Source organism: Lynx rufus, unplaced genomic scaffold, assembly GCF_022079265.1.
Source record: "Lynx rufus isolate CCGP_SWC_20201006 ecotype Redwood Valley unplaced genomic scaffold, mLynRuf1.p SCAF_5, whole genome shotgun sequence".
In the NCBI taxonomy this organism is placed as follows: domain Eukaryota; kingdom Metazoa; phylum Chordata; class Mammalia; order Carnivora; family Felidae; genus Lynx; species Lynx rufus.
Window position 1 is genome coordinate 5556962 of NW_025814867.1, and position 14369 is coordinate 5571330.

Genomic DNA, 14369 nt, shown 5'->3' on the forward strand with positions numbered 1-14369 from the left:
AATGTCCTTGAAGTTTGAGCGCATCTTTAGGGATGGGATAGGAGCAGGGTTCCTTTCTCAAGAGTCATCCGTTCGTACTGGCTGCAGATGGAGCGCGATTGTTTGTCGTCCACGGAGGGGGTTGTGTAGCGTGTTAGCCTCCGCATCGCCGGGAGGGCCGGGTAAGACGCGCGTTCTGATTTGGGGGGCTGAGGCCTGAGGTCCTGCTTTTCCATCAAGCTCCCGGGCATTTCCCCTGCTTTCCCTGCTGCTGGTCTGAGGACCACACGTGAAGTAGCAAGCAAGGGTGAGAATCGGCCTGATGGCTTGTTGATGGGAGCCTGTTGGCGTGGGCACCTGGGCCCTGTCCTGTGGCAACCGTGCAAAGGAAGGAGCCATCTCAGGGTGGTGTCGAAGGTACCAGGGAAGATTGTGGGGGCTCTGGGAAGTGACAGGCCGTCTCTTTATAACGCAGAGAATAACAGACGAGAAGAGGCGGATGGCGTCTGTGCGGTGGCTTGTCCTGAACTCTGGGCGGTCGCACGCTCTGTCTCTCGGGATGGGCCTGGCAGCCAGCCAGCTGAACTGACTTCAGAAGAGACCGGCTCATGGGCTGGCCTACGGCAGCGGTCTTGCCGCTGGGAAAGCAGCCCCAGAGCTGCCCCAGAGCAACGCCAGGCTGGGGAGGAAGCCACAGCGTTCTGTAAACACAGAGATACAAGCCGGGGCTCCACCGCGCCGCCCCCGGGAGCGCATGTGTGTGTGCACACGCCCCCTTATCTCCTGCTTCGTTTCCCATTGCAAAGGACTTGGAAAAACCTTCTCGTCCGACCGGCTGGCGGGGACTTGGAACCAAAGGGTTGTTATCAGTGCTCGATCAGCCATCGCTAGAACGGCTGAGTACCGTGGGTTTGGAAGGGGAAAAAGCCCATCCAGTGGATCCTTTCTCCACCTTAGACTCGGATACGAACCTTGCCCCTCTCAGGCTCCGCTCTGGGCTGGAAGCACCAGCGCCTGGGATTTCGGCTCTCCGGGGTCCCTTCCTTCCCGGGATAACCCGTGACCCCGGGTCTGTGACTTCGGCCCAGTGGCACTCTCTGACGGGACCCGGGTCCCAGGGCCGTTTTGGGGGATGCGGTGGAGAAACAGCTTGTTCCTTGCAGCCGTTTCCCTTCCTCGCTGTGTGAATACTTCTCCCCTTTGTCTAATTTTCGTGGTTTTTAATAAAGTGAATTGCAAGTGGCATTTATTCGCCGAGCTAACGTAAATTTGGAGTTTGTGGGCACTTGTGGGCCCAGCCCTGTCCCGCTGGGGTTTTCGAGCGCAGGAGGCGTTTTATGTTCCCAGGCTTCTACGACCTGACACGTGGAAAGGCGGAGGACGGTTCGGCAGTTTAGACCCGTCAAACTGCTAATTCTTCTCACCTGTGAAAACATAACGGGCCTTATCTCGAGCAACCCTCTGCTGGCCCCGGTGGCTCTGAGGCTCAGCCCCAGAAGCCAGGGGGGAAGCCGGTCCCTTAATGTGGCTTTCTTCTCGCCGGGTTGCGTTTTATGTGTCATCCTGCGTTTGAGCTGGAGCCGCCAGGAGCCGGCCCAGCCGCCCGCCCTGCGAGGGAAAGTGCTCGCTGAGATTTCTGGAGGCTGGGGGTGCAGCCCTGCTTCTGCCTGGGGATTCTGCAGCTGGGGCCCCCCGTGGGGAGGCTGCAGGAGCAGGGAGCAGCCGGCGAGCTTCCCGGGGTGCTGCTGAGGGGCCCTGGGGAAGCTCGGGGATCTGTTCCTCTCACCCCCGCCCCCCGCCTGGAATCGAGGACCAACTCTCAAGACCACCTGGCAGGAAATGCTCCGGTGAGGGTGGGTCTTCCTGGCTCCGTGTGTCCCCAGAGATCCTTGGTGACCCTTTGTGTCGTCAATGTGTGGGCGTTGAGGGATTGGGCTCAGGGCGCTGGGAATTAAGACAGGACCCACATTCTTGCCGGCTCAGTCAGTAGAGCGTGCGACTCTAGATCTCAGGGTCGTGAGTTCGAGCCCCACGTTGACTGTGGAGCCTACAAAGACAGGACCCACGTCCCTTCCCGTGAACCTGATACCGTGTCTCTGGGCCGGATTAGTATGGGTGTCCAGCCTTTGCTGAGGGTCCATCTGAAGGTTCCAGACTTTTGTTATCTGATGTATAGACCTCCACTCCTTTCAGCTGGGGTGCTGGGGAGGGAACACCGTCACTCTGCTGCCAGGGTAGGGGTGGATATCATGACCCCAAGGTGAAGGTGGCTTTCAGGACAAAGTGAGGGGAGCCTGGGCCACATCTCCAGGGAGGCTCTCTGGGGTCATTCCAACCTCTGCTAGGCTGCTTTTCCACAGACACATGAGGGATAACGCTTTCTGTCGCAGGGTAGGGGGCACAGCACACTTCACGATGTGCCTGGAACCTTTCCAGGTGAACGGCATCTCCTTTCTAGGCTGCTAGACGTAAGGAGCAGGTCATATTCTCATTGAGCAGTGGCTTGGAATTTTCTGCTCTTTGGACATCGGTGTAGGTCTTGTTCAGGGTCTCACCTTACAAGTCCTCTTCCAAATGGCTTGTGGCTCAGCACACCCTGCCTGATTGGTGCCGCCTAGTATTCTAAACACTGCTCTTGGGGCGCCTGAGTGGCTCAGTCGGTTAAGTGGCCGACTTCGGCTCAGGTCATGATCTCGCGGTCCGTGAGTTCGAGCCCCGCGTCGGGCTCTGGGCTGATGGCTCGGAGCCTGGAGCCTGCTTCCGGTTCTGTGTCTCCCTCTCTCTCTGCCCCTCCCCCGTTCATGCTCTGTCTCTCTCTGTCCCCAAAAAAATAAAAAACGTTGAAAAAAAAATTAAAAAAAAAATAAAGTATTTTTTAAAAAGTCTCCCTCTTGGGGCACCTGGGTGGCGCAGTCGGTTAAGCGTCCGACTTCAGCCAGGTCACGATCTCGCGGTCCGTGAGTTCGAGCCCCGCGTCGGGCTCTGGGCTGACGGCTCGGAGCCTGGAGCCTGCTTCCGGTTCTGTGTCTCCCTCTCTCTCTGCCCCTCCCCCGTTCATGCTCTGTCTCTCTCTGTCCCCAAAAAAATAAAAAACGTTGAAAAAAAAATTAAAAAAAAAAATAAATAAAGTATTTTTTAAAAAGTCTCCCTCTTGGGGCACCTGGGTGGCGCAGTCGGTTAAGCGTACGACTTCAGCCAGGTCACGATCTCGCGGTCCGTGAGTTCGAGCCCCGCGTCGGGCTCTGGGCTGACGGCTCGGAGCCTGGAGCCTGCTTCCGGTTCTGTGTCTCCCTCTCTCTCTGCCCCTCCCCCGTTCATGCTCTGTCTGTCTCTGTCTCAAAAATTAAAAAAATAAACATTAAAAAAATTTTTTTAAATAAAAATAAATAAACACTGCTCTTGATCACTCTGGAAGCAGTGCATACAAATGCGGGGCAGAATCGTTTCTGTGACATCTGTAGGGAGCTTGTTGCTAGTCCTGCCCCCCCCCCCACCCGATGTCCTACGTCCACACAGCCCTGAATATGTCTCGTCTGTCTTCTTAGCATGGCTTGTTCTTTTCCTCCAGTGGGGAGGGGCCCTGCAGGGGCCATCCTCCCCCACCCCACTGACCCCGGCAGTTTCCGGTTCAAGATAAAGGATGTAGAGCTTCCTTCTTGCCCTTATTCACATGTGAACTATTCTATCTCTGGTTTGCCTTGGGACAGAGGATGTGGTTTATAATTCGACACTCCTGCTGTTCCTTTCCTATTGCCCCCTAAGTACGTATGTTTTGTGGGGGGGGAGGGGAAGAGGGGGGCACAGAAGAGAAATGGCATCTCTAAATTTCCTGCTTTTTATTTTTTTTTTTTTTACTAAAGCATCCCACACATCCAGGAAAGTACCCATGTCATATATATGCAATTCAATGAATTATCATAAATCTGGGTAGACACTACTCAGGTTGGAAATAGAACATGATAAGCACCCCTGGAAAGCCCCCTCTCCCTAGCTACACCAGCCCCCTTGCTCCTCTCCAGAAGTAACCCATAGCATGACCTCTAGCACCAGTTAAATTTCACCTGCTCCGAACTTCAGATAAGTGGTCTCAGTGAGTACCCGTTGGCCCTCCTGTCTTTTGCCCGGTGTTGTATTTGTGAGATTTACCTGCGGAGCTGTGGTTGGCCAGCACTTGGCATTTTCGGCCCTTTCGGTTTCGCCTTCTAGTAGGTGTGAAGTGGCCTCTCACTTGGGTTTCTCTGACAACTAATGCAGTTGAAGATCTTGTCTATGTTCATTCGCCATTTGGTTATCTCCTTTCGTCAAGTATCTGGCCCACTATTCTATTGGTCTGTATTTTTTTTTTTTTTTCTGATTTATAGGAGTTCTTCGTAGATTGTGGATAGGAACTCTTTGCTTGGATGTGTTCCCAGCCAGTCTTAAGCTTTAAATGTGCCTGGAGAGGGGTGCTTGGGTGGCTCGGTTGGTTAAGCCTCTGACTCTTGATTTTGGCTCAGGCCACGATCTCACAGTTCATGAGATCGAGTCCTGTGTCGGGCTCTGTGCTGTCAGTGTGGAGCCTACTTGGGATTCTCTCTCTCCCTCTGCCCCTCCCCCACTCATGCTCGTTTTCTCTCTCTCTCTCTCTCTCTTTCTCTCTCTCTCAAAATAAATAAACATTTAAAAGTAATGTGCCTGGAGAAAATCTAACAGGCTCACTGTTGGAGGCCTTCCCCCTTGGGCCCCCTAGAGCATTCAGGCAGCCCACCCACCACTGGGTGAGGATTTAAGCATTGGCCTCCTCTTTGCCGGTACTGGGTTGTGACAGAATGTCCTTTCTTCTTGATGTACAGGGTCCTTGTGGGCGCACCAAAGGCAGAGTCCAAGTACAGCACTTCAGTGAAGTCCCCCGGGGCTGTGTTTAAGTGCCGCGTCCACACCAACCCTGACCGGAGATGCACCGAATTAGACATGGCTCGAGGTGGGTGGATATCACTGCCAAGGTGGAAATGGGTTCTGTGCCCTCCCACTCCCTTTTTCTTCTCAGGGTGGCCTGATCATTCATCTCCTCTCCCTTCCTTCCTCCTTCCCTTCCTCCTCCCTTCCTTCCTTTCTTCCTCCCTTCTTCCTCCCTCCCTCCCTCCCTCTCTCCTTCCCTCCCTCTCTCCTTCCCTCCCTTCCTCCTTCCTCCCTCCCTCCCTCCCTTCTTCCTCCCTTCCTTCCTGTCTTCCTCTCTTCCTTCCTTCCTCCCTCCCTCCCTCCTTCATTCCTCCCTCCCTCCTTCCCTCCCTCTCTTCCTCCCTCCCCTCCCTTCCATCCATCCATCCATCCATCCATCCATCATATGCTAGGTACCTGTTAGTCATTAATCACTGAGACATACTGGTGAACAAAACAAAGATCTTGCCACCCTCGACCTTACAAATTAGTGGGCCAAGAGACATTAAAATGAGTAGTTGAGTGCAAGAATACCAGAGGGGAGGTGGGTAGTTGATCTACACCTGATTGGAAGGATTCACGGTAGTTAGCCGGGCAGGTATGGGAGGCAGAACATCCAAGCAGAGGGAAGCATATGCCATTTTAAAGCTCCGAGTGAGGGCAGTGCAACTGGAGTGGTGGGCGGGAGCGAAAGTGGAGGGGGTTGGCAGGGTGGGCTGGGGCTGGCTCACACAGGGCCCAGTAGGCTGGAGTAAAGTGTTAAGATTTCATGCTGTGCATGAAGGGGGAGGCCATTAAAATTTATCGCAGGTTTTATATTTTAAGTAAGGAAAGATGTGATAGACTTCAAAGCTCACCTTGTAGTCCAGTGGAAAATACATGATCCATCATCTTTGGAATCAGGTGACTCTGCCTGGGTTCAGAGCCTAGCTCTGCTAGTTACTAGTTGGGACTTACTGCGAAAGTCCCGCAGCCTCTTTGGCCTCAGTTTCCTTGCCTGTAAAGTCAGGACTAAGATACCTACCTTACCTGACTACCTTGAGAAGGACAAATGAGATAATAGAGGTGACACATATATCTGTACATAGTGAGAGCTATTTCATTATAATCCCTTCGTGTCCTCACTTTCTCCAAAGTTCTTTCCCATCTAGAGCTTCTAATTTTTTTTTTTTTAATGAAGAATTGTCATGATATTCGTTAGCTGAAAAGGAGAGCTGTCCATCGTGCCATTGTGTTCTTTAGTGCTGCTCAAAAGGTCCGGTTTGCAAACTGCTTATTACTGGTACGTAACAGATGAAGGAGCTAGCTTCAGAACGTAAATCACTGCACCACTTCCCTCCTCGAGGAAGTCTTGCGATGAAAAAAGTATTGGCTGAGTCAGACGGCATGCATCGCGCTGGAGTTGATTTCCATTTTGTTCCAAGTTCCTTATTTCCTCACTGGCAGGTGACCAGCATTTGGACTGTAGACCACCCTTTGAAAAAGCAGCCAACGGAACATCATTTCTCAAAGCAAGTCTGGCTTTTCTCTTTTTCATCCAGGGAAGAATCGGGGCATGTCGTGTGGAAAGACCTGCCGGGAAGACAGGGATGACGAGTGGATGGGGGTGAGCCTGGCCCGGCAGCCCAAGGCTGATGGCCGCGTGCTGGTAAGTGCCGTGGGGAGGGGGCGGCACTCTGAGGGTGAATGACTTCTAGATGCCTTAGGAAGGCTGGGCGGCACGGTGACAGGGGCATGGCCTTGAGGTTGTTGCCCGTTCTGGACTACTGCTTGAACAGATGACTGATCTTTTTATTTTTTTTTCATCTGTCAGATGTTCAGTGCCCGTCCCGGGGTGCGGAGATATGGCTGTTGAAACGTGATCGTGTTTGTTGCATAAGTATTTTTGTGAATGTGTGTCTTTTAAGTTGAGGTATAGTGAGCATAAAATGCACAGAACTTAAGATTGTAGTTTTATTTTTGACAAAGGTACACTCCTGTGTGACGCCCTGACCCCCATCGACTCATGGACTATCTCTGTCATCCCAGAAAGTTCTCTTATGTTCCTTACGAGTCAGTTCCTCCCACCCCAAGGCAACCGCTCTTATGATCAGTACTACCATGGATTCCTTTCGATTTTTCTAGATCTTCGAATAAATGGAAAGCTACCTGTGTGCTCTTTTGTGTAAGACTTCTTTCACTCAGAATACTTCTGAGATTAACTTCTGTGTATCAGAACTTCTGTGTATTCCTATTTATTCCTACATAGTAATACACGTTAGGAAACCCATGTTATTTTTGGCGCTCTACAGTTGACCTTTGAACAACACGGGTTGGGACTGCATGGGTCCACTTATTCGTGGATTGTTTACAGCACTCTAAGTGTATTTTCTGTTCCGTGTGATTTTCTTAATGTTTTCTTTCCTTTAGTTTATTGTAAGAAGAGAGTAGTATGTAAAAGACACGAAATCTGTGTTAACCTCCTTTGATGTTCTTGGTCAACTGTTAGGTCAACGAATAGGTCAACTATTCGTGACGTTGTTGGGGAGTCAAAAGTTATATGCAGATTTTCAACTGCATGAGAGGGTCGGTGCCCCTAACCCCCACTGTCGTTCAAGGGTCAACTATATTTGGCTTCCAAAGTGCATGTGGCCTTCTCAGGTCCGTTAGGTGCGTTGAGGAGATGCAAAGAAAAGTCTTTGTCCTGGAGGCTTTTCGAGAGCTACGCCGTCCAGTGAGGTAGTTGCCAGCCACGTGGAGTCCGTGCATTTTAAGCCAATCTAATCAAGAATTCAGTCCTCTGTACTAGCCACATTTCAAGTGATCAGTAACAGCATGTGGCTACTGGCTACTGTGTCGGACAGCGCACAGAGGAAACCCTTCCGTCGCCACAGAGACTTTTACTGGACTCCATGAGACAGGCGTTTGTAACTGCCTCAGAAGTTTTGTCCACTTCTTCCTTTTTCTTTTACTCTTTCCTGTGGAGGTATGACCCTACATACCGACGCACGCAACTTGATGCGGACGGCTTGGTGGCCTTTTCATACACATGCTCCTGCTTCCCCGTAGCTAAGGCCAGAGTGTTCCCCTACGCCCCTCTCCACTGAGAGAACCAGCATTCTGACTTCATAGGCCTTTTCTTTTCATTGGCTTTTCTTGGAAGCTGTGTGAAGCGTTTTCTCATAAAAGCAGAAGATCAAGGAGGGAAAACACTACCAGCTGCCATTCATTGAGGCCTTCCTCCGGGCCACGTGCTGTAAGGTTGAGGGTTTTATATATTTATATTTTATCCCAGGAGAAACAGGTTTTCCTTCAGGATCTAGGCAAAATGTTTCCTTCCCTGCCTGAGGAGCCCGCTTTTGTGTTAAACTTCTCCATGGAAGAGGCTATTTGTGTGAATTCGGCCTGCCTTCTCACCACAAAGTTAGCATCTGCCCCTGGTCGGCCCCTTGGGGGAGGGAAGAAGCGGCTGGATGCTGTCACCAGTGTGGAGGGACCTTCCTACTGGAACCGCTGTCGGTCTGCGCAGGGCCCCCAGCCCCTCTGTCTCTGTGTCCAGTTTGCACACTGCCCTGGACCATCTCCAGGCCTCCAGACGTAGTGGCCTGACCCTGACCGGACAACTCGGCCCCAGGACGGCTGGAATGTTGTCCGCCATCCTCTAGAAAGGAGGGAAGAAGCTGATCCATCTATAAATCAGGGTGGCCTGAGGTCAAGACTCAGCACAGAGGCGGTGGCGGTCTGGTGGAGACACCCCACACGAAGCTGCAGGGCGCGTGGAGCCTAGAGCCAGAGGTTGCTCCTGTGAAAACGTTTCTTCCTCCCACAGAAAGATGAGCTCTGTGCAGCCAAGAGCTTATTTCCAGAGAGTTCTGTGTCACTGCCAATCAGAGGAAGGGGCCACCTCTGGGGACATGAACGGCAGTGAGGATCGTGGGGATGAGTTAGCAAAGGAAGCTGAGAAGGCGGAGCTGGGGCTCAGGGTGATGGTGCCACGACAGGGTAGTCTGCCGTGATAACCCAGTTCTCGTTCATCGCACGCAGAGCTGTTTTCCTCACGTCTTACACGAGCCCGGCTTCATTCGATAAGCCAGCCTGTGGGTGCTGGGGAAAGAGGGCACCCAACAGCATCCGTTTTCCTCGTGGCTTTGTTTTTTTCACTGTGGTCAAAGACACAACCTAAAATTTACCATCTTACCCGTTTTTAAACGAGCAGCACAGTAGTGTTACCGGTGTGCACATTGTTGGGCTACAGACCTCTCAACTTCTTCACCTTGTAAAACAAACTCTGCATTGAACGCTTACCCCCATCCCTCTCCCCCCCCAGTCTCTGGCAACCACCATCCTTCTGTTTCTAAGAGTTGAACTGCTTTCGATAACAACATGAGTGGAATCATGCAGTATTTATCTTGCCGTCGGCTTATTTCGCTTGGCACGATGTCCTCAAGTTTCATCTGTGTTGTAGCATGTGACAATATTTCTTTTTTCTAGGGCCGAATACTATTCTGTCCACTGATGGATGTTTGGGTGGCCTGGTTGTTGTGAACAATGTTGCTATGACCACAGGTGTGCGATGATCTCTTCAAGATCCTGTTTTCAGTGTTTTTGTATAGCTGTCCAGACGTGGCATCACCAAACCCTATGGAAATTCTATTTTTAATTTTTTGGAGGCACCGCCACCCTGTTTTCCCACAGCGGCCGCACCATTTTACATTCTCACCAACAGTGCACAAGAGAAGGGTTCCAGTTTCTCCACATCGTTGCCGACAGGTTTTTTCTTTTTTTCTTCTTTTCTTTAAGCGTGGCCATCCTGATGGGTGCAAGATGGTATCTCATGGTGGGTTTGATTTGAATTTCCCTAGGAACTGGTGATACCGAGCATCTTTTCACGTGCTTCCTGGCTATTTGTATGTCCTCTTTGGAGAAATGTCTGTTTGACTCCTTTGCCCATCTTTAAGTTGGGTTGTTTGTTGTTGTTGAGTTGTCCCGGTGGCTTTTTGCACCTGTGGCGTCTTGCTAGGAAAGGCTTGTCCTGAGTCTCCTCTGTTCCCAGCCCCCTCCGTCCTCCCAGTTGAGACTCTGCTTCCTCCTTGAGGCCTGTCATTGGTGACTGCGCTTTCTAGAGTAAGCCTAGCATCTTGTGTGTCGTTCGGAACTCAGCATTATGTTGTGACCTTTGTAAGTGTAGTTTATCTTGCGCGTATGTCTCCTTTTTTATGGAAGCTGCCTGGGGAGAGACCGCATTTTTTTCACCCTTTTCGCTGTCAGTTATCAGTGCCTAGATATGGTCTCTCTAAGGAGGGGTATCTAAAAGTATGTTTGAATAACGGAAGGGCAGAGCGTCACTATTAAAACAATTAGAAAGCAAATCAGTTGCCATCTCTTCTTGGTGGCTGAGTGGTTGATAGAAGCATGAGGCAAAATGCTATAAAACAGCCCTAGAAATGATAGGTGACAAGGTACAAGGAGTGGTGACTTCATCCATATTTACATTTTGGAGGCCTCGTATCCATTTGCTTTTTCTTTAAGGTGTCAGATCTACCTGTCAAGGCTTTCTGCTAGGCAGGCATTTGTTTTAAAATTAAACACAGGAAGATGGGTGTTATTCGAACACACTTTGAGCACTCAGGAGGTACCTGGGGTGTGAGCGTGGGACCTGTGTCCCCATGGAACGTAATATTGGATTCCATGGTGGCTTTGAAGAGGGGGAGGTGGGGTGAGTTTTTTTTTGAAAATGGCACCAGGTGCTGACTTCCAAGTATAGAACAGATGGAGAATTTGAAAGCCGCGACAGGGTGTCAAGTGTCTCATCGACAAATGACGTTTTCTGAGCCCTGAACCCGGCAACCAGCTCTGGTGGGCTGACTTTGGCTTAGTGCCTGCAGTCTGGGCTCATAGGTGTCGTGGTGCCTTCCTGTTTTCCATCCAGATGATACCAGATGCAAACACAGCATCGGGATTAGGGGCAGGGCCCTTCCCACGCTGTCTGCCTGCTCCCCCGTGTGCAGACGACCGTTTAAGAAATAGAGAAGAAGCAGTCTTTGTCGCCACGGCCACCCAGGCAACTCCGCATAGGCCCGGGCCCTTTTCTTGGATTTGGGAGGGCACCTCAGGATGTTCAAGTCTGATGTCTTCTGCTTGTCATTAGTCTCCAAGGCTCAGACAACAAATAATTGAAGCATCCAGATTATTCCTCGTGGCAGCGGCGTTCTGGGCTCTATGCCTCGTCCTTCCTAAACATCAGGGAGGCCCCTGTCTGCTCACGACTTCTCATCTGTCCACTTCTTTCAAAGCCGCGGCATACGGTGTTGCGTTTACTTCCATTGCCGTGTTTCCTGGTGGTGATGGCTAGAGAACGTCTAATGTGCCATAACACATACGGAGGAAAGTACACAGATGATTTGTGTTCACTTCGATGAATTGTCATTGGGTCGGCAGTCTCAGAAGGACGTTCCCAGCATTCCAGAAGCCCCTTCCCTGGGCCTCCCAGGCTACTCCCTCCTCCCTTGGAGCCCTTGGAGCAGGGCTGGGGGGTGGGGGGACTTCCTTGCCGGGTGGGGTGTTCTCGGTGGCCTGGGGCCTGGCCCTGGCTGTGCAGGGTGGACCTGAGGCGTGGTAACAGCTCTGGCCATCTGTGTAAGAGGGTGGGGTGGGGACCTACGTGTCTTTGTGGCTGAGCCATCGGGAGAGGCCCAGGATCCTCCCACCCCCTCCCCCAGAAGGACGTGCTGTTTCCATACAACAAAAAAGACCTTTGTAATAAATTGCTCATTTTCTCCTTTTTATTTTTTTGGGGGGGGGTAGTAAAAAACAATCCTCATAACTTGAAAGATGTCAAATTCTAAGGTTTGAGGTAATGTGAGACCATCTTCCCCTTTTTAGATAATTTGGAATCTGAGTTTGATTAGTCTTGTTGTTTCTAGAGAATGCGCTTCTTTTCCTGTTCTTCCCTGCTCTGCCCCCTTCCTCCCTCATGGCAGAACTCATTTGGAGAGATGGATGGGGTTAGTAATCCTTTGGAGACAGTCCCTAGGAATTTTTTTTAATGTAGGGGTCAGATTGACATGTGTGTGTATATATAATGATAATCAAGGCTAAACAATCTTTTCTTTCTGTAATTTATATTCAGAAACAGTCTTCTTTGTTTCCCTACATGCATACTGCCTTTGACACTTTGATCTCTGACCTCACAGTATGCCTGAATTTTAGTTTAGTTTACTGTGAAATGCAATATTTGGATTTTCTAGGAATTCTCCAAGATCACTCCTTAAACAATTTATGGCACTTAAAAAAATAAAACAAAAACAAATGAGGAGACAGTAAACTAGACATTAAATGCAGAATGTCCTTCCTTAGAAGAGTCAGCATGCCCCATGATAAATACCCGCCCCTTTGTACGGTCCCTCCAGCCCAGAAGTCCAATAAAACATGGTAAGCCCTAGAAGCCAAGGGCTTTGCTGAATCTATAAGCTAAACTGGAAGTAATTTACCAGCCAACCAGATAAGTGATTCAAGTTTGCAAGCCATCAGAACTGAGTCAGAGCTAAAAATTTAAGAAATCAACTATTTGGTGAAGTGGAGTGATTATGTGCTTTGCGATAGATTTGCACAGGTCCTTGAGAAACTATGCTGTCGGCACAAAACTGTATCAAGTGGGGAGGAATGAAGGTGGTTTGCAGTATAAGGAACAACAAGAGTTTTCCTGTGTAGTTTAATCTCACAGGGCAAGCACCAATGTGTGGGCAGATTCACACTCCGGTAGTTTTGCCCTTGGGCGGTGAGTGGCCTTGTCTTCAAGGGTCCTGCGGGCGGTGGATTTGAAGGAATGAAGAGCAGAGAGGCTGGCAGGCAGTGATTTTCATCAGAAGATGATCTGAGGGATGACCAAGCCCCAAAGAGGCCCCTCTCTCCCTTGGTGACCTGGGTATTTCATTCGACCCCAGAATGGTTATCTCAGGGGTGTTGGGACCTCTGGGTAGGCCAGTAACAACAGCTACTAGATCTCCCTCGGGGTGGGTTTGACTGCTCCTCAGGCAGGAATGGGAACTTTAAAAAAAAATTATTAATTTTTTAATTTACATCCACATTAGCATATAGCGCAACAATGATTTCAGGAGTAGATTCCTTAACACCCCTTACCCATTTAGCCCATCCCCCCTCCCACCACCCCCCCCCCCCCCAGCAACCCTCAGTTTGTTCTCCATATTTAAGAGTCTCTTATGTGTTGTGCCCCTTCCTGTTTTTATATTATTTTTGCTTCCCTTCCCTTATGTTCATCTGTTTGTCTCTTAAATTCCTCATATCAGTGAAGTCATGTGATATTTGTCTTTCTCTGACTGACTAAATTCACTTAGAATAATACCCTCTAGTTCCATCCACGTAGTTGCAAATGGCGAGATTTCTTTCTTTCTTATTGGCAAGTAATACTCCATTGTATACATATACCACATGTTCTTTATCCATTCATCTGTCGATGGGCATTTGGGCTCTTTCCATACTTTGGCTATTGTCAATAATGCTGCTATAAACACTGGGGTGCGCGTACCCCTTTGAAAAACTGCACACCTGTATCCCTTGGATAAATGCCTAGTACTGCAATTGCTGGGTCGTAGGTTGTTCTATTTTTAATTTTTTGAGGAACCTCCATACTGTTTTCCAGAGTGGCTGCACCAGTTTGCATTCCCACCAGCAGTGCAAAAGACATCCTCTTTCTCCACATCCTCGCCAACATCTGTTGTTGCCTGAGTTGTTAATGTTAGCCATTCTGACAGGTGTGAGGTGGTATCTCATTTGGTTTTGATTTGCATTTCCCTGATGATGAGTGATGTTGAGCATTTTTTCATGGGTCTGTTTGCGATCTGGATGTCTTCTTTGGAGAAGTGTCTATTTATGTCTTTTGCCCATTTCTTCACTGGATTATTTGTTTTTTGGGTGTTGAGTTTGATAGGTTCTTTATAGATTTTGGATCCTAACCTTTTATCTGATCTGTCATTTGCAAATATCTTCTCCCATTCTGTAGGTTGCCTTTTAGTTTTGCTGATTGTTTCCTTCATCGTGCAGAAGATTTTTATGTTGATGAGGTCCCAATAGTTCATTTTTGCTTTTGTTTCCCTTGCTTCCGGAGACATGTTAAATAAGAAGTTGCTGGGGCTGAGGTCAAAGAGGTTTTTGTCTGCTTTCTCCTCTAGGATTTTGATGGCTTCTTATCTTACATTTAGGTCTTTGATCCATTTTGAGTTTATTTTTGTGTCTGGTGTAAGAAAGTGGTCCAGGTTCATTCTTCTGCATGTCGCTGTCCAGTTTTCCCAGCACCACTTGCTGAAGAGACTGTCTTTGTAACATTGGTTATTCTTTCCTGCTTTGTCAAAGATTAGTTGGCCATACGTTTGTGGGTCCATTTCCGGTTCTCTATTCTGTTCCATTGACCCAGATGTCTGTTTTTGTGCCAGTACCATACTGCCTTGATGATTGCAGCTTTGTAATACAGCTTGAAG

At 49.5% G+C, this 14369-nt stretch overlaps 1 protein-coding gene across 1 annotated transcript in view; it reads left to right on the forward strand.

Annotated features, from left to right (window-relative positions):
* ITGA9 (integrin subunit alpha 9) overlaps positions 1-14369 on the forward strand; it is a 345722-nt gene that overhangs the window by 13097 nt on the left and 318256 nt on the right. The window contains exons 2-3 of the mRNA XM_047099700.1: positions 4812-4939; positions 6438-6544. Coding sequence (XP_046955656.1) covers positions 4812-4939; positions 6438-6544 — 235 coding nt within the window. The remainder of the gene's footprint in view (positions 1-4811; positions 4940-6437; positions 6545-14369) is intronic.